This window comes from Nelumbo nucifera, chromosome 2, assembly GCF_055504915.1.
Source record: "Nelumbo nucifera cultivar China Antique chromosome 2, China Antique-T2T, whole genome shotgun sequence".
Taxonomy (NCBI): domain Eukaryota; kingdom Viridiplantae; phylum Streptophyta; class Magnoliopsida; order Proteales; family Nelumbonaceae; genus Nelumbo; species Nelumbo nucifera.
The window spans coordinates 108,922,279-108,946,751 of NC_142650.1; the positions used below are offsets into that span (position 1 = coordinate 108,922,279).

Here is a 24,473-nt window from a genome sequence, read left to right on the forward strand (position 1 = left end):
GGTGGAGAAAATTGCCATCCCTACCCCCAGTTTGTATAGCTCCATGTAATAATTAGTTTTAACTTTTAACTCTAATTCTTTGCATCACACGGGGTCGCTACTATATAAATAGATAGATAGATGAAGAAAGTCGTAAACAAAGAATAAAACACAGAAGAAAAATAAAAATTGCATTGTGACCTTTCAAGCTTTATAGATCGAGAAACGTTCATTAATAATTTCTACCAAAAAAAAAAAAACGGAAGGGAAATTAGTGGACGTCATTCTAATTTCTAACAAAGAAAAATAAAACAAAAGAAATAATTAAAACTCTCTTCTCTCTTCTTCCATAAAGGTCGTCTCCTCGTTAACGCGCACCTACAGCCGCAGCCCACAGAGCTTTAATTAATCTCTTTTAACGGTTGGCCTTGGCAGCACGTTCAATCTCATCCTTCTTCTTAATGGCATAGCTGTTGGATGAGCCCTTGGCAGCATTAATAAGTTCATCGGCCAAGCATTCAGCCATGGATTTCATATTCCTGAAAGCACACTCTCGGGCACCCTTCGTAAGAAGGTATAGTGCTAAGTCAACACGCTTCAGAGGAGAGATATCAACAGCTTGACGCTTCACAACAGCAGAAGAACTGATACGAGTTGCATCTTCTCTCGGCCCACTGTTGATTATAGCATCCACAATAACTTGAATAGGTTTTTATCCGTGAGCACATGGATTGTCTCCGTTGCTTTCTTGACGATGTGGACAGCCATGAGCTTCTTCCCATTGTTCCGCCCGTGCATCATAACGGAATTGGCCAACCTCTCCACAATGGGGCACTGAGACTTCCTGAACCTCTTCACAGAATACCTCTCTGCTGTGTGTGGGACATGGGTTGCGTGCTTGTTGGGAGATACACCAATATAATCCACCAAAGATATGTCACCAACCTGGACTTCGTCCAAGGACCATCTGTTGAACAGCTTCACCTCTGGTTCACCGACGACGACGATCGCCATGGCTGGATAGTGCAGATGCTTCTGGTAAGACACAGAGACAGAGACAGAGCTAGACGTTCTTTCAAAATAATTGTGTGAAAATCATCTTAGGCTGAATTCCTTTATATAGAGTGGGAGCCCTTATTGAAGCAGAACTAGGATTTCCTTGTTCAGCTCAATTTCTATTTCATTCCAACCTTTCTAAATTAAACTTTCCTCTTTTCTGTTCTTTGATGTATATTTGATGATTTAATTTCCCCAATCTGCCCTTTTCTACGATCACATGTCACCCCTTCCTTGGCTCTTGATAGATGAGTAATATGGGCTGTGCTGGCCGGGCCAATATTCGGGCCTGGACGGGCTGTGCTTGCCTTACCCAAAACCCATCTCAAACATGGCCCATGCAAGATGCAACAAGTCCTGGCGGGCCCATGCACTAAGACAAAATGGATTCTTAAAACTTCCCTTGCAAGAAAGAGAGTGTGAATAGAAGAAGCAACATCTAGCTCTTAATGCATGTCAACAGTTGTCATCTGGGTTGATCCCAACAGGAAAGTGCTGAGGGTTAAGGATCTAGCCGTTGATCGTGGAAGTGTTCATGAAACACAATTTCATTAAAATAAGACAAACAAACTATAACAAAATTTAAAATAAGACATAAACAAACTAGGGCTCCGTTTGATTTATTAGAATAGGGGTTTGGAATTGGAATTCCCATAGCATTTCCCTATTTGAGAGATTAGCCATTCCTTGCCCTTTTCTTATGAATGAAATCTTATTCCTATTGATTCCAATTCCCATCTCCATTCTTGTCTCAACCAAACAGTAGAATGAATCATTCCGATTTTAATTCTAATTCCGATTTAAACTACAAAACAAACGAACCCTATGTTCCTTAGTTGGTTCCAAGACTTTTTTTTTTTTAGCACAATTGAATGACTAAGACGCATATGAATACAGCAGGGAAACCCATTATATAAATGTCATAAATGAATTAATAACACTATTCCCATGGCTCAAATAACTAGTATATTTTTTTCGATAATTAATAACCAATTATTATTAAGTATAAACACGAAGACAAAAAAAAAGGTATAAACACATAAACAATGCATATATTATTGGGTTAATATGGGAGAACTATATATATTAATAATTAATGTGAAGTATAAATTACCAGGATACACTTGGGAATTGTTGGGAAATGATAGAGGAATTAAGTTATGTATGGTGAACACTTATGAAACCTATACGGATTGAAGGGTTATTTATTAAAGTAATCCCATAATTTTACAGATTTATTAAAGGGATTACAACTGATAAGGGCAGCTTTTAGGTTTTATTATCAATAAAAATACTTTTTTTTAATATAATTTCTAGAATAACATTACTTTTTTTTTTAAAAAAATATCAAAAAAATATAAAAATACTGTTTATCTTCTTCCTCCTTTAGACAACCAAACAAATTACTTCTTTTATTTATAAGTTTTTCATATTCTAATGATCAACTACACAAGGTCCTCAGTACCACAACCTCAAGAGCCCTAGTAGCCAAGGTTTAAAATTTTGATACAATACGCTTGACACGAGGCGTATCGTATCGTATCTTTGAAAAATAGATACAGGATACACATGAAAATCGGATGTTTTATCTTCTTTTCGTGCGCATTTGACCCGTATTGGGGGCGCATTGGGGTGTATCAATAGCATATCCACGAAAAAGATACGACAAAAACTAAAAAGAAAATAAAGGGGGAAAGCAAGCTTATTTTCCCTGAAATAAGCATTCTTTCATCCCCAAATGACTCTTAAACTCCAAGCTTCATTTCTAGAGTGCTAGATTTGCAAAAGTTTGCAAGACACTAATGTGAATCGTTAATTTTTTAAAAGATTTTTCAAATTTTGAAAAAGTATAGCAAAAATAGGTATTTTTTTTTCAATTTGTATAATATCTTGTGATTTTTTTTTCTTGAATGTTTAAATTTATGTTGATATACATTTCTTACATTCAAAATTACAATTTTTTTTGTGTTATTAGTAAATTTATGGAAATTTCATGAAGATATTTGGGAAAAATATGCATTAACAAAAATTTGAAAATGCAATTTTTTCTCTACCTATAAAGACTAAATATGTTTTAGATCTATGGATTCATCTATTATATACATAGAGCAATTGAAATTTCTTATTTAATATTTTTTTATTTTTAGAATTGAAAAATAAATAATAATTAATTATATTTTATCATTTGATCTCAACAATTGCATATATTATAATTCTATGGATGATTTATCATATCCATAAACCAATTGAACTTTTTCTTTGATAATTATTTTTCTATTCTTATATTTTTAGAATTAAAAAATAAAAAATTAATTAATTATATTTTATCATTTGATTACAATCATTGAATATATTATAATTCTATGGTGACGATCTATCATATCCACAAAGCAATTGAAAATTTTTCTTTAATAACTAATTTTTGAATATATTATATAATATTTGTTTTTCTTTTATAATTTTTGAATATGAATAATAAATAATAATGATAAGAGAGTTGTTGTGTCAATGCATGTTTTGACACGATCTATCATATCCACAATCATTGTGTCAATGCATGTTTTGTGGCTAGATAAGAGAGTTGGGTTTTTCCCTTCCCATAAAACATTAAAAGTTAAGATTATAATATATAAATTATAGTTATTTATATGATTTTTAATGAAATTATAATTAGCTACAACATATTTCTTCATAAAGCCACTAAAATATATCAATTTAATGTATATACAACTCATGGGGTCTTATATTTACTGTGTTGTTGATGTATTTTTATGATTTATTAAAGTATTTATAATGTTTTTATGTGTATCTTAGTTTTTCTCCAATACATTTCGTAAAACTGTTCTTCCCATACACTTACTCTCCAATACTTTAAACCTTGCTAGCAGCCGAGGAAGAGAGTTGAGGACGCAGGAAGGGAATTCGAATCAAGGGCGTTACCAGACTAATTTTCTTATGTCGGGAGATGAAGGAGGAGAATACGAGCTGGTCTACTTCGGGAGGTTTGATGACAAACTGAACAAGATGAACCATTTTTACAAGTCCAAAGTGGAGGAGATGAGGAAAGAGGCGGACATGCTTGATAAACAGATGAACGCTTTGATAGCATTCCGGATCAAGGTGGATAATCCTGCGTTGGGGTTCGACCTGCAGTCAGCCGACATGAATCAACTTCCCTCAGACGTTGCCACTTCAACTGCGTTTGTGATGGCCTCTACTCCGTAGGGAGCCAGAAGAGCAATCGGTTCGTAAGTCCGACCAACTGGTTAGTAAGAGCTACCAGTTAGAAGAGCAACCAGAAGAGTAACCACCTTATTCACGGTGGATGTTAAAGCTGCATCATCGAAAAGTACAAAAATTTTCAGCAATACAGAGGCGTGGCTTTATCATCATCATGAATAGGATGAATATGAGGACCCTTTGATTTCACGTTTGTGAAAAGGAGAAAAAGGTTATATGTTCAACCCGATTACGATTCCCTCAATGATACCCTGCGCACTGGAATCTGTGTCGCACGTAAGTCTGGGCTGATCATCAATCCAATGGGTTTATGATTTAGGGATTATTGCTGATATTCTCTTTTTTGAGACTGGAGAAAGAAGAAAGAGAAAGATAGAGATCGGAGATGGAGAAATTTGTTCATGGTGAAAAGGAGGAAGAAGATGAATAGTGTTTCTATTTTTTTTATATTTAAAAAAAAATTATCATACTTTTAAAATTATATTAAAAATTATTTTATTGATAATAAGACTCAAAAATTGCTCATATCAACTGTAATCCCTTTGTGAAAATACCCTTATATTAAGCAACTGGTTTACTTAATTGAAGCCATGTTAACTGAATGAAAAATGTTTTTTTTTTTTTTTTGTTTATTAAAACACTCCTAGGTGCTATTTTTTGAGCTCCATATTTTGTGTGATAATAATAGATTTAGAGCCTAAATAAGGTATGTCACACCCAGACTTAAGGATTGAAGAAGAAATGTCAATCATGGTGTTTTTCTCCTTTCAATTGATTAGACTTCTGGGTGATATCCAAAATTCCGTGGCCTAATCTAACATCGAATCCGATTATTTCATATGCAAATGATATATTTTTGTAATTGCATGGGATTTGGATTTTACAAAACATATTCAATTAATGATCCGATTGGATTTGGACCCAACTCCATATCATTCGATTAAAATCTGAATCCAATAATATTATAGTATTTATTATTTTAATATATAAAACTTATATAGTTATATTAAAAATTATGAAAAAATGTATTTTATATATTATATAATATATGAATTCATGTATATAATAAATTAATAACTTATACTTATATTATTTTATTATATACAAAAGTTGAAAAGCAATTAAATTTTTTATTTTTCTATATTTTGAAAAATTAAAGTAGAATTGGATTAAAATCTGGATCCATTCCAAGTTCATTAGAATTCAAATTCAAACCTGAGGTCTTCAAATTTGGCGGAATGCGGATGTCAATTTTCAATAATTGTATTGAAATTGTGATTCTGCTACAGGTAGGAAAGGATGGATGTTTGGGTCAAAACTGTCATTTTCGACTAGACTGATTTAAGTAAACGAGTTGAAAACTATAAAGAGTTTTTAGTAAAATGCAAATTATATAGTATATTCTAATAAATATTTAAAATTATAGGGGTGTTTTAGGAGACAACCCATTATATTTAAATCAGAATTAAGTATTTTTTTTCATTTTTTTTCCATTTTTTAATTCCATGGTTGCTATAGAATGAGTATCTTCATCATCATGCTATAACTTCTCATCAACATCATCAATTCTTACAATATAATAGAGACCACCACCAATGGAATAGCATGGTAGGAAAGGCGTAATTCCCATGCCATTTCTCTTGTGCTAGAAGGTATCAACCTGTATTGGAGAAAATTTGTCTATTTTAAATTCAATAGCCAATGTTACGTAGGGCTCTCCTTGCATGACACATTTGCCTACAAACTCCATGCAACAGTAATAGTGTTGGAGGCATGACTGTAGACTAACGAGTAATGAGTTACATGGAAAACACCAATGGACAGCTATAAATGTAGGGTGCAAATTGATCTGACCCAATCTGAAGTCTGATCTTATATTATTGGATTTGGATATCTCTGTTTTGGATTTTTGGATAGGATAATCAGATCCAATTAAAAATAGACTGGATTCACCCCTATCCACTCCAAAAGGATCTAATATGATATATATATATATATATATATATATATATATATATATATATATATATATTATTTATACTGCATTTTTTTCAATTTTTATATTATTTTTTATAAAAATGTATATATATATATATATATGATGAAAAATAATTGAAAAAAATATTTGTATTTTTTTGTTTTTCTTTATTTAAAGTATTACATTTTCTTTTTTCTAATAATTTATTATTTTTTTAAAATTAAATCAGATGTAGATAGACATCTTGATCAGATTCAAATTCAAATAAGTATTTTATGAGATCCGATTGATCTTTGGATTGGATTCAGATATACCCTGATTTAGATATGTTCGTATCTATTTGCACCCTAACTAAAAAGAGTTGTTTTACACATTGTATAGGCTCAGTTTGGAAGGATTACAATACAAATATGTATAGTACAAAATACAAGTTTATGCCATGTATGTATTTATATTTGTATTTATACTCCTTCCAAACTGAGCCACAAAATGCATATATAGAGTCTGGATCTCCCGTCCACGAGAACTCTGCCCCAAGGTTCAAAGAATCATTACGCATTGGCCGACATATCATATCGGGCCCTTCCTGATACACCCCTATAGGGGCTGTATCCGGTCAGGACCTAGTTCAAAGGGTAACCGGGACTTAAATCGGACCCTCTGAACCAAAATTGAAAAAAATAAGTGGAACATAAAAAAAAGGGCCGATACGCTCTACCGGCGTATCAGATAGTATCAATACTTTGTACCTTGCTCTACCCATATTTGACCACATAACATCACAACCACATATGGAGAATATCTCAACCTCTTGCATTTTACAAGGGGAGATGTTCTCAATTCAGGGGGCAGTATGCTGTGAGTAGACGTGGGCAGAGTTCTCATGGGCAGGACATCCTGCATTGCATATTTACCCCATTTCCCTCACTTTCAAATCTCAAAACCTGGCCACATTTATGAGTTTGCGTTCTGTGCACTGGACGCATGAACCAACGAATAGAAAAAGGACACGTCAACCATGCTAAATTAATGTGTGTTTGAGCATTAACGTGGTTTGGTTGGTTCAATTGCACATGAACCAGTCATGACACCAGAGCTCCTTCCACCAAACCCTCCCCATACAACGAACCCTTACTCCATCGGCGGCAACAAGGAGATTTCCGTCTCCTCTTATTCTCTTCTCCACTGATGACAAAGATTTCTTCCTGATTGCTTTGATGCCAGAGTTCAATGTTTTCTGAAGCAGGTGGACAAACCTGAAGTGCTAAGTTATAGACTCGGGCCTTAGAAAAATCTGTTAATACAGAATAAAAGCCTGGCCCGAACCTTGCCTGGTCCGACTCATAAACAGGTCTAGTTGCCATCCACCATAAATGGTCATACCTATTGCCGTCGATGGAGACCAGATGAGAAGAGAAGAAATATAGAAGAGGAGAGAAAGCAACAGTCGTACCTGTCGCCGCCAGAGGTCTTCTTGTTACCGTTGATGAACCGCCAGAGGTCTCCTCGTTGCTGCTGATGGAGGAAGGGTTCGGTGTATGGGGAGAGTTCAATTGAAGGAGCTCTGGTGTCACGACCAATTCGTGTCTGATTGAACCAACCAGACCACGTTAAAATTCAAACGCGTGTTAACATTAACATGGTTAATGTGTCCTTTTTCTATTTGCGGGTTCACGCGTCCAATGCACCCACAAGTGCACAGAACGTGGCTCCCATTTACAAGCTTTTAAACACCTTCTAAGCCCCTCTCTTTAAATAGGTTTTAAATATCAAATCTTGAATTAATATGTCTTAATACAAGATTCAAAGCATCATACAATACGTCCAATACAAGTCCACGAGTGGAATGGCCTAATTTCAATGCCATATCCACCTATGCCCAATGTAATAATACTCCCCTACTTCGTATTTAATACAGTGATTATGCCAACTCTCTTCCATTAACATGCTAAAGGTTAGTATTAATATGCATTGGCACATTAAGTAGGTGTGGAATATCGTATTGTTTTTTCATAAAAATGGTGTTAGGCATGTGGAGTTGTATTTGTTTGGAACCGATGTTGTTACATAGACGTTTTCTGAGAAAATAATATTGGTTTTGTCCGGTATCAATATTTGAAATAACATTTTTAACATCCAGGATGATGCCACATCATTGCATCATTGGTATTAATTTGATGTTTTCTCAAAAAACATTAAATTTGGTGTTGCTCCACTACATTTACCTGATTTCTAAGACATGATCTAAACAACATTTTTTTAGAAAAAACATTACCAAACAAGAGGGCCTTGTTTGAACCACTACTTTTTCTGATGTTACACTGTTTTTTCAGAAAACGACATCAATACAAAACACCCACTAAAACTACTTGCACACGGCATAAATAGAATGGCCATCCATTCGAATTGCATTGGTGAATGATTTGAAATTATTCTCTCAATAAATGCTTTAATGAGGACATTGATGGCTACTATTAAAAGCATTCAATTGCCCATGGTGTCCGAAGACATGTTGACATGGACAAGAACGCCCATGGCTACTCTCCCACTGCTCAGTTGCTCATATTAGAAGAATTGTAATAAGGTGGCTCATAATCTTGCTCGTCACTCGCTTTCCTTCTTCGACCTCATACATAGTTATTGAGCAGTTCTAATGATGGCGTCAAAAGATAAAAAAAAAACAAAAACAACGCCCAATGGTAAATTTACCACTGTTTCACTTACAAATTTCTTGTGGAATAAAACCCTCAATCATGCAACCACAATTTGGCTTTCAATATTTCTATTAACCAAATTCATGTAATGCATGGGATTGGATAGAAATTTTGGTTAGACTTGGATGGTTAAATTTGGGGTTAGACATCAGTTCCGGTCCATCCCAAGATTCATATTTAGAATTGGTCTTGGGTTAACTCTTAATCTAACTTTATTCATCTAATTTATACTAGTGCTTTATTAGAGAGGGCCAAAAGGAGTCCTAAAAAATTTAAGGCCTTGTTCTGTTTTCTAGTAAACTGGGGCAGGTAAGTTGATCAATGCAAGAGTTGATCAATTTATCCCCTCATTTGGGTAAATTTTCCTTCCCGCGGGAAAATGTTAATACATGATGGGACAACATTGCCCCTTTGATAATGACTTTTTTATGAACAAAACAGTCATTGTTTAACTTTACATAGTTTAGTTGTTTCCTTTCTATTAGTAAACTGGGGCAGGTGTGTTATTTTTCTATTTTTTCTTAATTGATTTATTATTTCTTTTTTGCATAGATCAAATCAACTAAGTTGTTTCATTTCTTCTAATGGAGTGTTTGACAACATGGTAAGTTTTTTTTTTTTTTTTTTTTTTTGAAAACAAAAACAATTGCCACATCAACAAAAAATTATGTTGTTTTTTGCTGTTGTTGCATTTGTTTTTGTTTTCAAAAACAAAACCAACCATGTTGTAGAACACCCCTTAAATTGGTCATTTCAATAATTTGAGAATTTTGCATTTTAAAACATGAAATCTAAAGCGTTTAAAATTGTTAATTGATTTATTATTATTTTATTTAATGATTAAAAGCTAAAAATTATTGTTTACAATGGATATTTGTTCCTTTTTTTTTCCACTTTAACTTGGTATATTATATATTGTTTTTATTATTTATAAGTTGTAATTAATTTTTTCCTTAAATTTTGAGGATTATGCCTCGCGTTTTTTGGGACATTACACTTCAACTATGCCTTTGGCCTTTTAAACCTTGGTGGAAAAAAGGAATTTATGGAGTAAGGGAAATCAAGGTTTAAACTATCAATATGATACACCCATATCACGCATATCGTATCATATCGTGGAATCACTGAAATGCCAAATACACGAATTTAAGACATCTGCCCATTTTCAAAGGGTTAATACTCTTCTTAGAAATATCTTAGGCCAATTCTTGAATCCTCAATATTATTTTTAGGGTTCTAACAATCATAAAAATGCCCCCTAAAGTTTCATTTTCACAAAAACCTCCCTTATATATGCAGTTACCTCCCTTCATATGGAAATTTATTAAAGTACCCCCAAAAGATTTTTTCACTTTTGATTAAAAAAAACATTCCTTAAGTAAGATTGAAAAAGAATGAAGTAATTTTATTCTATAAAAATGCTAGATCTAGTGAAGTCTAGAAGGGCAAATATGGTATTTTGAATTATATTGAAAGATGCCCAAAAAAGTTATAAGGGTAATTTCATAACTTTGAAATCTCCAATATTGGAACAAAGATGAAAGGGAGGTAACTGCAAAAGGAGAGGATTTTGTTAAAGTGAAACATTAGAGGAGATTGTTATGATTGTCAAAAACTTCAGGAGAGGTTTTTATATTTTACCTTTATTTTTATCATAGCATATACCATTTTTGTGTATCAAGCATATTGATGCAGGAAAATGTTACAAACACCGATTATTAGGTTGGGGTGGAGAGAAAGAGAGATTGCTATTTTTTATTAATTTAAAAAGAGTATAAATACATACAAAATAATACAATAAATACAAAGTTTTATACTCTACATACTAATATTTGTACTCCTCCCAAACTGAGCCTTATGACCATCTATTTCTTCGAGAACAAGATCATTTGAATCAGCTCATTATAGACAACTGGGGATGGTACTTGACTGTTTGGTTCGTCAAAAGGCTAGATATGGATGATCCTAGTGATGTTTGCTACCTGTCTAGATTTGCCAAGGGGGCTATATCATGTTGCTTATTTGGAAACGCTGATACAAAAAAGTTATGCAACATCTCAGCACAAATCTGCACCTCTGAGGAATGTGAGGCCCGTGCTTTCCTTTGAAGGCCTGAAGACTGAAGTCAGCTACGGAAGACAGAACTCCAGCAAAAATAGGCACAGCGTTATTTCCATAAAAAAAAAAAGGAAAAGAAAAAAACTCACAAAAAATCCTAAGATATTTGAACTCGGATTCAGTACCGTGCTATCTCCCATGTATAAAAACATACGAGTACATATTCCCAATACACAATTGCAACTGAGTAGAGTGCGGTGTGAGAATGGTCTTTGTGAGTACTGAATCCGATCTCTCCTTGAAGATAAAATAAAAACCATTCAAGCCCCATTAATGCAACCATGAACCAATTCATAGTGTGGAACTGACGGGCGTGAAAAATGGCAACGTGTAAAAATGCTTGTCATTTAAGACAAGGCACAGTCTCCTGTTTGCAATGGCAGTGGCAGATAATATCAAGGGTAAAAGGGGCAAGAAATGATTTAAGCGGCACTAAACAGAATTAATGGCAAAACGCGGTTAGGATAAGGTTTGGATGATGATGATGACTATGTATTTTACAGCTACCGAACTACAATATATTAATTTAGGGATAAAAATCACAGCATTAATTTGCCCCTCCCTCTTAAATGCAACAGTCCTCAGACTAGATGGAACATATCGAGATAATAATTTACCAATCAAACTTACATCAACCAAAATATTTCATATCCTGCATACAAGCAAGCAAGTAGCAAATAATCTAGTAGAACACTTTCATGCAGGAATCACCAAATTAACAGACATAAAAATCCCATTTGAAGCTTTCAATCTTTCTCACGTTTCATCTAGGGTGGAAAACGTGAAGAGGAAATAAGTGGATAAGTTGACCAAAGGGTGGGCTTACCTCCCTCTGGTAAATATCTGGCCTTCCATGGCATTTCTGTCCGCTACACCATAGAGTCCCAAATAGACTTTAGTGCCAAATTATGGCAGCTAAATATGGAGCAAGACACTTGGGCTGGGAGCCCCATGACACATGACATATGGGTGTGGAGTTTGAGGAGGAACCTAAAAATCATGCAAATCTAAGAAACTAATCAGGTAGTCAGGTTTGATAACTGGTATGATTCTTGCCCATTGAAAGTCGTTATTCCTAGACTTACATAACATCCACCAATTCCAGCTGCATAACCAAGAATTGTTATGAAGCTGCCTTACAAGAATAATCTTAACTCCTACTTAAAGTAGTCTGAATGATTGGAAAGTACAGAATATATTGCTACAATAGCTATACAAAAAATGCCAAAACCAGATGAGGTAGAATCAAGAATTTGACTATGAATGGATACACCCAATCAGAATTGTGTCCTTTTCCAGGAAGTGGGGAGAACTAATAATCACATTCTTCATCCATTGCAAATTCTACATCATATTATGGGTCAACTTCTTAGAGACATTTGGAATCAAAAGGTGCTCTCCTTGGTCAGTCTAAAGAAACTTTGTCGACATGGCAACTTGAGAAGCAATCATCCAAACAAGGGTAAATGAGAAGCTAAGCAAGAGAGGCATACCATCTGGTTTTTGACTTGGCGGTCCTCTCCAGTAGAGACAATTTTGATGAAGCTGTTCAACACAATCTATTCATGGGTTACATGACTACTGTATTTCTGGGATCACAGAGAAGCCCTAGATACTTTTTTTTTTTTTTTTATGTTAAACCATTGTATATGTCTTAGATAACTATTATACTTTGGGTTCCATGCGTATGCCAATTAGTTGCACATGAACATTCTTGTACACCTATATAATTTTTGCATATAGAGAATTATATTACACTTTACCTTCTCAAAATAAGGAAAGGCCATTAACCAGTGTTGGTCCCCAGGCTCCCAGCTATACAGTTTCTTGAGAAAACAGGCAATATTTGAGAAAATCTTGCACCCCCCCCAAAAAAAGAATAAATAAATAAAAGCAAAATTTTCTATATCACAGATCCAGGCCAATTTCTTAATGCACCCGTATTATTTTTTGTACATTAAAAAAAGGCAATTATAACTAGAATATCACACTGAAAATCAAGTTTTTCCCATGATAACATGATCCAACACAAATCATATCTGAAACATCAAACATATAATTACAAGAACTGGATCTCTTGTACATTGTGGAAAAAGGAGCTACTCAGTGCCACCTATTAAAATATACAACAGAATACACACATTGGTGTCTAGTAGATTGTAAATGCACCCAAATGAAGGTTAGTACTTTTGTAAGCCTTGAAGTAAAAACTTTGAGGTTAGCAACAAATTGGGTAAGGTTGCAACAAAATTTTGACCCCTGGAGAAATGAAGCTACTGAACCCTTCCTGATTCAATTTGATCTCTTCCTCCTTGCCGTCTATCTATTCCAAGAGAAACAGGGTTTAAAGATGCTTCTGACCTCTTAAAATCAAGTTCCAGCTCTATTTGCTTCACCTGCAATGTCATCCGCTCGTTCTCTAATCGCATCCTCTCATTATTCAGCCTCAAAAGCTCTAGCTCCCTATCTTTCTTGTTGCAGAACCTCAGCCACTTCAAATGACGCTTCTCCAATTCGAAAGCTTCAGCTTGAAGATTGACCCTCTTTACTTGGAGTTGTAATAACTGGTTCCTAATCCATTCCCGCCTCTCCCATGTTGACTTCGTGGGATCTTGAAGAACTCCAGCTATTTCAGCTGCAAAGCTATTATAAATTCCAGATTGTAGCCACAAATTGCCATCTTCTTCATTTTCCCTCCTTTTTCCAAACTCCCCCATCCTTTCTGCATCTTCTTCAGCATTGTTGTCATCTTCATCATCTGAATCTCCATCATCACAATCCTCATTTTCCACATCTTCTTCCCCCTCAAATCCATTACCCTCTGAACACCTTGTGGCAGGTAAAGAATGTAGATCGAAGTCATGAGTATTGGGTATCCTTTGTCCATTGTGGTATGCACACATCTCCTTGTAAAACAAGTGCTTTGAGCTCAAAATTTTCCTGACATCATCCTTCATTTTTGCTGTGATATTGGTCATGGTGTCCAAGAGTGCAGGGTTCTCGACCACTCTACAAGTGGTCCCCCTTCCAAGGATCTCATTCAGCCGCTTGTATCTTTTGTTCAGGTCGTTGAACTTATCTTCACATTGCTGAGGTGAGACATAACAACCCTTTTCCATCATTATATTTGATACAGTTTTCCACTTACCCTTCTTTTGCAGAACTCCTGACTTCCTCTTCAACCCATCTACACCCTCAGGAGTAACATCATCCCCAACAAAAGAGACCACCGCTATCAGAAGCCTAACTACGTTATCAGTCCATTTCATTCGTTGCCAAGGAGATCCCTTTTTGCCCCTTGCCCCATTAAAGTGCGGATCATTGCCATCTTCATTATAACTGGGTTCATCTTCATCACTTGTATTGCTGCTGTTATTATTTGCAGCAGCAGAGGTAGCAACACCAGCTTTAGTAAACCCCTTCCCTTTACTACAGTTCATCGGCATGCCTTTTGGGGCAGTGCTCTTCGCTTCCATAAACCCCATGGAGTGATCACCGTTGAGACCAGTCAGCGAGTTCATCGCTTGCAGGTGATGGTGATGGGAAACCGAATGGCTCTGTTGGTGTCTCTGAATGGAAGGTTCCAGCTCTAAAATCCCCGATGTTGAACCTGACAAAAGCCCAGCTCCCATAACCGAATTATCCATTTCCGGATGCCGATTTCCTCTGCAAAAAGCAACAAAGTTCCAGCCGTTCACTCAATTTTTCACAAATCACAGCAGCCACGAAAAAACCTTAAAGCCAAAATATCACCATCGTAACAGAAGAAACAGAACCCTAGTTTTCCCTTCTAGTCTAGAAACCTCTACATACCGACCCAAAAGAACTGCAATAAACCAACCTCCTCTTCTCTGAATCCCCAGACCAAGACCATTCAACAACTCTAACCCTTCATGGTAAACCACACAATCACCTCAAAAACAACCGATCCACTTCAGAACCTTCTCCACATTAACTTCAAACCCTCCAAAACCAAATTGTTCTATCAAAGGAAACGTAGCAGAATCATTACAATAACTATATAATGCAGATAATATGAAGATCTAAACCCAAATGAAGTGAAATTGTTAAAAATATATATATACACAGACATGAATAATTAAATCGAGAATATGAGAGAGTACAAATGGGGGGGGGGGAGTGAATTTGGAACTGACCTTGATATGTCGGTAATGGCGGTTTCAATTTCGGCACAACAATCAGACAGAGAGCAGATCGAATTGCATTTGGTTTGGCGGTCCAAAACCCAGGCAAACCATGCGACCTCTCTCAAGTCTCATCAACGCGCTTTTCTTTTCCCTTTCTTTCACTGCTTTTCCTGGAGTATTAACCATTTGAGGGTGTCTTTCGTATGGGGGGACACAACCCGTAGTTGCGGTCTGGACTCTGGACCCTAAAGGCCCATTTGCCTCTTTTCTCCAGTTCTTTTTCCTTTTTCGGAAACAATATCAAAATTGATAGGTTTTGGGTGGAAATTTTTTGGATTAAATTAGTCCCTTGGAATTTCATTGTATTTGGGTAAAATGGTTGACCTATATTTGTAATGAAGTAATATAGTTCGTAAATGATTTTAAATTAATATAAAAGTAAGAACAGTTTATTCAAAAATTGCAACCATGAAAAAATTATCATCTCCTGAATAATTTTTGTTCCTTCTAATATTTCATTTTCAATATTTTACATATTAACGACCAATATTTTACATGTAAATATTTTGTTTCCTCATGCCTATTTTACAAACAATGCTTCAAAATTAAAGTATTCATGTAAATATTTCATTTTCAATATTTTGTTATATATATTATGGTTTTTATGAATATAATTTGTAAAATTAAATTAACTACATAAAATTAGTAAAAGGGCACATGTCATGTACATGTGCAAATAAAGGAAAAAAAAGGCAAAATCATAACTTAATTAAGCAAATATGTTTAAAAATTAAAATATTTGGACAACCACCATTTGCAAGCATTGACATTACATAGTATTATTAAAGCCATTGAAAAATAGGTCTAACTCTAAGTATTACATGTATTAATTAGGGGTATTGATTGGACTGGATTTGGTCCAATCCGATCTAGTCCAATGTGAGCCCATTACAAATGGACCAGGTTTAATCCAATTCAATGAATAATTTGGACAATTTTGGACTAGATTGGTCCAATCCACTAGGTTTTTTCAGTCTATCCAATCCATGATCATACTTACAAAATTGAACCAAAATAGATTTATGTATCAAACCAACATCACCACAAATAAAAGCAACATAAAGGTTGATATAATAAGCTTTCTTGAAATTTCAGTTGCCTTTCTAAGATTTTGCTTATGAATCAACCATATATATGCCATTCATATCATGTTTTGGGGTCTTGACAACTATACCAATTTTTTTTGGAAACAAATTTTGCACTTATAGTTGATTAATGTAAAAGAGGTGGATTTCAGTCTTGTAATCCATGTTTACACTGATTACAAAAAAAAAAACCATTTGGTTGAAATACAAAATTTATCATTGCGAAATTAAACCAATTTGTATTCATGGCCGGTCAGAGAGAATTTTTGAATGATACATAATTGTTTTTGCACTAGAAACAAATACATTAAATTCTAAAGTAGAGAATATGTTTTAGGGAAAGAGAATGGAAGTTTGCCCTTTTTTCCTTGTGAAGGAATTTGTTATAAGGTAAAAATGTCTACATTAACATTAAATAACTTATTTGAATTGTAAATCCAAATTGTGTGCAAGATTTGCATTTGCAATCATTTAGGGGTCATTAGATAACAACTAAGGTGGTTGAACCGAAGAAGTTATAGTTTTTGTCGTTTGGTGAATAAGTTTTTAAGGAGGTTGTGGACTATTTAATGGTTGAAGCTGAAGTTCCGTATATTACTACATCTTGATTGTTTTATTATTTAAGCATTTTGTCAAAGACAAAGCAATGAGTCTTTTTCTTTATTATCAAATGACCCCTTAATTACTACAATCAATTAGAGGCAAATCCCTTTATTAATGGTATGAAAATTTGCCTTTTCTTCATTTATAAAGTAATTTGTTGCAACATAAACAATGTATTGATTAACACCAAACCATTTATTTACGATGCAAATCCAAACTATGTGCTTGGTTTGGATTTGCAATCATTCAGGGGCCATTTGATAACAATTGAAGTAGTTGAAGTGAAGAGGCTATTTCTTTGTCATTTAATAAAGAAGTTTTTATGGAAGTTGTGGGATCTTTAATAGTTGGAGCTGAAGTTCTGTAGATTACTATATCTTGATTATTTTATTATTTAAATATGTCTATCAATTAAAAGACAAAGCAATATGTCTTTCATGGTTGTATTTGGTATAATTGATTTCTCTACTTCAAATGTTTTGGGTTGATCAATACAAATTAATGAGAGATATGTGTTATTACATCACATGTGAGAGTTATTTCGGCTATATTAATGATTAGACTACACCCCTTGGAGCAAGAAACACCAATTTGATATTTCTAGAAACAACCTCTTACATGTGTATTTTTAAGGCATACTCGTTACAACTATCATAGTCTCAAAAAATTGTATGTCAATTTGTATTTATCAACCCAAAATGTTTAAGTTAGAGATAAAAATGGTATCAGATATAACCTTAAGTTGTTATCAAATGGTTCCTAATTGTTGCAATCATACACAAAACATGTAAAAGCTATATGGTGCAATTACTCTTCAACACTTGTTGCGTTAGTAGAGAAGTCATGTCTATGAGAAAATGGATGGGAAAGGTATCAAGAAAAATATTTTCACTATGTAACAATCATGCATTTATATGAGAAAGTATCAAGGAGAAAAAATATTGAAAATATATTGAGAGAATGAAAGCAAAGAACCAAGTGTTGCATATTTGCATTACATTACTTAAGTGCTAAAAAAATTTGGACAAAACTAAATAAAAACAAATGAAGCAAACAACATTAAAATAGAAAGTAGTAAATCCAATAATCCTCATATTTTTCAAAGTGTATACGCAAGTCTAAATAACAATGGAGAACCTACTTGACTAGCTAGGCACCTAGGTGTCTAGTTTTACAAGTAGAACCAAATGGTAGGACTCCCTTTTGGAAGGGTACAAACATTGGTTCAGTGCATATGCACTCTTCTCAGTTTTGTGGGTATTTGGTAAGATTGCATTTATGTACTTAAAATGACAATTTTTACAAATTTTAAAGCATGTTTCCACAAAAAATAAGAGCAAAGTTTACATTGGAAAAAGAATGTAAACTTTGCACTCAAGGTTACATCAATGTTAAAAAGGTACATACTAATCTTGGGATTTGTGTTTGCACATGCTACAACTAAAAAACATTTGGCAAGAAAGTAAATTTAACTATGCACAATTAAACCAACTTTGCATCTACATGGACCATAATGCACTCTACATATTTCTATTTACACTCTATTTGCATTCTTCCGGATCCTAGGTGTCTAGAATTTTACAAGTAAAACCAAATTATAACAATGTTATGTACTAACAATATTAATTTTCTTCTTCAATATAGGAAAGTCCCTCATTTTCTAGATGCACTGTGCTTGCTTATGGACACTTGACAAAGAAAAAAATTTGGCAAGAAGATTAGAAAACAAAAATATAATGAAAAGTGACAAATTACTTTCAATTATTTCCTTTTAAAGAAAAGATTGATCAATGAAAAAATATTTCCCAAGCCTTCAATTCGGGTTCCCCAGTTCAATATAAGAGTCTTATGAAAATCACCATTAACAAAGTAATAGTCATCAATCATCTCAACAATTAGGAAGACATGTCAAGAAATCAAAAGTTTGTATTTTCTTATAGCAAGGCAAGGAAGAAACCCATAATCTCCTAAAGTCCCAATCAACTATATAGTTTGAAGAAAATTATGGACATCTTCACTATTTATAGCATTATTTGGGTCCTAAAAATTAAGATAAGTGATCTTTGTATTTGAGGACATTAATAACAAAGAAAAGGAAAACCTTTGGGCAACCCTTCAACTTAAGTTAGGGAAGGTAAAGGAAAAATAAGGAGTTCTTCCTTAAAAAATAAATAAATAAATAATAAGCATTCATTGAAGAAAAGTATCCACATGGAGGAGACTAGATTAAGGTAATTAGTTTAATTAGTAATTACAACAAATTTTGAAAACAAATCTATGAACTTATAAATACTCCCATGAGCATTTATCCCATACTAAGAATTTCAAAAACAATCCAAATCAAATTAGGGTTTAAATTCTTTAAAAAAAAAGCAATATCATAAAAAGAATCCAATACTATAAAAGAAATCCTATCATTCCAAGAACTCCTGAGTCAAGAAAAAAAGTATTAAAGACCTAAATGACTATTTTTTGAAGTTTGACCATTCAGACATCCGCAAAAAGCTTCAAAAGAATTAAAACAATGAAACAATAGCAATTTTCTATAATTCCTACAATATGACTCCTCCAAAATAACAATTGAAATCCCAAGCTTGGTGTAATGGTAAAATCTTACGCAGACAAGTCTAAGTGTGTGGGCTCAAATTTGAAAGTAACCACTTTGTAGGGAGAAAATAGTTATTTCTTCTTGATCTTTAACTTTAAGTTGATCATGGGTCTTGGAAACTCCTTCAACAATTTCTATTTTTCCTTGCCCTATAGCCTCTTGATTTTTAATATCTACAATTTTTATAGCTTGAAACTTTGGTTCTTTAGCTTCATCCTTAACCTCATCTCTAGACCAAGATCTTTGAGTAGTGATGACTTCAATACCCTGAAAGTAAGTCAGCAGACCAAGATCTTTGAGTGGGAAGCATGACTGAAGATAGTTCTTGAGGTCTTCAATACATGATGAAAAGTCACCAGTAATAATGAGATCATCCATATACACAAGTACACCAGTGAAATGCCTATCACAATGAAGAGTGAAGAGAGAATAATCATTGAGAGATTGTTGAAAACCATACTGCTTCAAAGTGATGGTGAACTTCTCAAACCACATTTGGGAGGCTTGTTTGAACCCATATAGGGATTTATGTAGTTTGCAAACCTTATTAGGTTAACCTTGTTCGAACCCTTGAGGAATAGTCATGTAAACATCTTCATGCAAATCACCATGCAAGAAGGATAGGTGTTGTGGTAGTCTAACCCTTCAACTTGGTTGTAACCCTTTGGGACAATGTGAGCTTTATACCACTCAATAGAACCATCTGCTTTACATTTGACTTTGTACACCCATTTTGAGCCAATGGCATGCTTTCCCAGGGGTAAATCCACTATACTCCAAGTATTGTTCCATGCCAATGCATCTACTTCATCCGCCATAGCTTGCTGCCATTTTGGGTCCTTGGCAGCTTAATGGTAGGTCTGGGCTCAATGTGAGATGAAATATAAGTATAGAAGGCATGTGTTGGGCATGTGTTGAAGATGAGAGGGTGTGCATTGGGCATGTGTTGGCCTAAGTTCAGCAGGTTGATTAATGACAAGTGTAGGATTGGAAGTGAGTGCTGGTGCGATTGAGGATTCCATGTTGGAATTGGTCATCAACTCAAATGGGGGGCGAGCAACCATAGGTAGGCCATCATCAGCACTAGGCAACTGTTCTGATTTGTGGTGGCGGCGAGAGGGAAGACAGATTCATGGAAGGTGACATCTCGTGAGACGAATATTTGATGTGTCAAGATCATACAAACGGTAAATCTTTTGCGCAAAAGGATAACCAACAAAGATGCATCTTCGTGCCCTTGTAGCAAACTTGTTCATGTGGCTTTAGAGCGACTCTAGCGAAGCTTAAGCATCCAAAAACACAGATATGATCATATGAAGGGGTTTTGCGAAATAGAGTCTCTCATAAGGTGTGCGCCTATTTAGTGTGGAAGTGGGTGTATAGTTGATGAGATAGGCAGCTGTTAGAACACATTCACCCCAAAAATGTAAGGGCAATGATGCCTGAAACCGAAGAGCTCGTGCCACTTCTAGGACATGTCGATGCTTTCGCTCAACAATTCAATTTTGTTGAGGAGTGTCAACACATGAACGCTGATGAATAATACCGTTTGTTGTATAAAACTCCATCATTGGTCTAGATGTGAATTCAGACCCATTATTAGAATGGATAACCTTAACTGAGGTTCCAAATTGATTTTTGACCATAGCACAAAAACCAGTCAAAAGAGAAAACATCTCCGATTTATTTTTCATCAAATACACCCAAGTGCATCGAGAATGGTCATCTACAATGGTTGAGAAAAATGAGCACCAGTGATGGATGGGGTTCGATACCCACCCCAAATGACACAATGTAGTAAATCAAAGGGTGCAACAGCCTTGGAGGTGCTGAGATGAAATGGGAGCCAAGTGAATTTTGCTTGGTGACAAGCTTTACAATAGTGATCCTCACCAGGGGAGCAACCAAACAATAAAGTAATTCGGTTGGAGGATGCATGTCCTAACCGTCTGTGCCACAATTGGTAATCAATAGTAATGCAACTATTTATGGTAGGTGAAGTCAAAGAACCAGCATCAACTGTCGACAATGGGGAGGTTGTGGATGGCATGGATTTGGAAGTATGTAGGTGATAAATTCCATTGTGCATTCTACCCACTCCAATCACTTTGTTTGAGACTAGGTCCTACAATATGCAAAAATCCGGAAGAAATATAGCACAACAGTGAAGTTGTGAGGCCAATTTGCTTATAGATAGGAGATTGCATTGAAATTGTGGGACACATAACACTTTATCATTGGTGAGGGAAGGTGTAGGAGACGCTGGTCCATGATGAGTAATTGGCAAGACTATACCATCCAGTAATTTCATAGGATGAGATGATTTTAGCGGAATCATATGATCAGGATATGGGGTCATATGATCCGATGCACTTGTATCTGGAATCCCAAATGATGCATGTAATGAAGATTCAGTGATCATACCAACAAAGTTAGATGAAGTCATAGGATTTGTTGATGGGGCCTTCTCGAGTCCAAGAATGTTGATAAGCTTTTGGTATTGCTCATATGTTAGTCCAATGATCGGATATGCATTATCAGAAAGAGATTGCTTAACTTCTTCTGTCTCAAAGAATGTCTGTGCTGCAGTTCGAGTGTCACCAGATTTCTTGGATCGTGAATTGTGCCCCCTTTCCCAGTTAACAGGGTAGCCATGAAGCTTGTAACAATGATCCTTTGTGTGTTCACCTTTCTTGAAATAGTTGCATTTGAGCTTTGATCTCCATGATGGTTACCTTGATTTGGTGTTTGGTTTTGTGACAACATTCAAGGCTGTTGCATTTATGGCATGAATTGATTGAAGGGATGAGAGAACCATCATATGGATAGCCAAACCCTGTAGGTAGGTGGGCGAAATTTCAAAAATTTCTCTCTCTCCCATGTGGGAATCACATTCATTATTTTAGAAAATCTACATTTTCAATGATCAATCTTGAACCTAAACCGAACCAGATCTGAAACCAAAAGGTAGGAGAGGGATATACCTGATATGGAGTAGCAGTAACTCCCAACGAAGGTGTTCACGCCCAAGGAAAACTCCAAAGACTGCTCCCACTAAAGATGACACAGTGTAGGGTGGAGCAGAATCAGCAGGTGGTTCTTCCCAAGAACCAAATCCTTCAGCAAGAATTCGATGGAGGCTATGTGAGCACGACTTCAAATCAGTTTTTCTCCAAAAACTGATATCAAGAACCCTTGTTGATCACTCCTATAGTGGAGATCGAACTGGCAATAGTGGCAGTAGGAGAAGGGTGCAAGAGCAGAAGATGGCGCAGTCTTACTGTTGCTGTCTTTTCTCTTTCTATGATCTGAGATCTGATTGAGTTCAGTCTGGAGGTTCGCCCTCCTCCTCCTTTTATAGCCTTAAAGAGAGCTCCTAATCTCATTAAGAGTTTCCTAATCCAAATCCTTATTTGGATTTGGACTCTCTTTAAGAGATAAGGATAAGCCCTTATCTTATCTACATATTAGATCAGTCCTCCTAATCTTATTAGGAGCTTCCTGATCCAAATCTCTATTTGGATCTGGACTCTCTGAATGGATAGGGATAACTCCCTATCCCATATGCTAATCTAAATCCCAGAACCGTCCCTCTTTAAATAATCTAATTATACCAGTTCAAATTGGGCTTTAGGCCCATTAAGTCCATGTGCTCATTCGGCCTCCAAACTGCTGCCCAGTTGGGCTTCCTTGTATGGCGTGAGACCCAAACATTGATCTACACATCAGCCACATGGGTTCAGCCTAGCTTCTGTTACAAGGCCTGGCCGAATTCACTGTTATGGACAGTGAACCCCTGAGCCCATCACCATGGGCTCTTAATGGGCCCAACACTTACACTAAGTGGCCCCTAGGCCAAGCCACCTTATAAAAACCCAGGGACTGTAGGCAGATGCAAGATTAGCCCATCAGGTATTACCCTTAATGGTCTTACACTTAACCTCTCAGACCATAATGACCAAACACTGCCCGACAAGAGAGGACCTCTCCCTCAGCTGCAAGGAACAGTGTTACACTCTCTACTCACATGGATCCCGGGAATTAAAACCTTTTGCAAACATTTTGAAACCATAATATATATGTATATCTCTATATAAATATATTTTGCAAAACAAATTTCAACGATTAAAATCAGCTGCCAGCAACTTTGGTTTCCATCAGAGAGAGTGCATCCCCGATCATTACCTTTGTCCGGCAAAGGGGCTGATCCTGTCACTATGATCACCCACTCAGATGAATTCTCGGATAGTTCCAACATACCCAGGTTTTGACCCCCTCTAAGGATCTCACTGATTGACATATCAAAGATAGCCCAATCTGACACCTAGTGCAGTATCATAATCGAGTCTAGGGTTCAGGTGTAACATTCCAGTTTTGCCCACTAATCACCAAGGTCTAGGGTAGTACTGGAATTCTGGTCCGGTTCAGGGTTTCAAGTAAACCTACACTACATGTACCTCGAGTCTCACCCTAGCAGTTGAGATAGGCTATCCCAACCAACTTGGCGGCACATCAGTGTCAGCCTTAGCAAGATAAATCTCCGTAGATCTATCCAACGGCTGTGAACATTCTAAACTAACACGAGTCTCATATGTGTCCAGTTTAAGGGTATTACACAGAAACACACCACAATAAATGAATCAAATATGTACTTTATTCATTTACAATAAATGTCATAATGTACATTGATGTGAATAAAATTTATCATATTCTTATCTATGAATATTCAATCTTTCTACACTTAATTAACAATTAATTGGACTCATTATTCTTGTATTTCGGTTCAGGGCATGAAAGAAGGCATCAGGAGAAAAGCAAGGCTAATCGAATGATTTTTCATAGTTTCGGCACCGTTCAGTAATCTAGGCCCAACTCTCGTATCCG

The 24,473-nt window shown here is 35.5% G+C and overlaps 1 protein-coding gene and 1 pseudogene across 3 annotated transcripts; both read right to left on the bottom strand.

Moving 5' to 3' along the window:
* Positions 1-261: 261 nt before the first annotated feature.
* Positions 262-1,042, bottom strand: LOC104590101 (small ribosomal subunit protein uS7 pseudogene; annotated as a pseudogene).
* Positions 1,043-13,010: 11,968 nt separating this feature from the next.
* LOC104590097 (uncharacterized) lies at positions 13,011-15,451 on the bottom strand. 3 transcript variants are annotated; one of them, XM_010248631.3, is made up of 3 exons: positions 15,243-15,451; positions 14,927-15,067; positions 13,011-14,751 (listed from the first exon to the last, which is right to left on the bottom strand). In XM_010248631.3, exon 3 carries the CDS (start codon positions 14,730-14,732, stop codon positions 13,359-13,361), a length of 1,374 nt encoding a protein of 457 aa, XP_010246933.1. In that variant the 5' UTR covers positions 14,733-14,751; positions 14,927-15,067; positions 15,243-15,451; the 3' UTR covers positions 13,011-13,358. The 3 variants fall into 3 exon arrangements, with proteins under 3 accessions (XP_010246933.1, XP_010246932.1, XP_010246931.1); XM_010248630.3 differs by lacking the exon at positions 14,927-15,067 and having other exon boundaries at positions 15,243-15,450; XM_010248629.3 differs by having other exon boundaries at positions 13,011-15,067; positions 15,243-15,450.
* Between the last annotated feature and the right edge of the window lie 9,022 nt (positions 15,452-24,473).

Coding starts and splice junctions, on each gene's coding strand:
- LOC104590097 (XM_010248631.3), bottom strand. CDS start 14,732: ATGGATAATTCGGTTATGGGAGCTGGGCTTTTGTCAGGTTCAACATCG.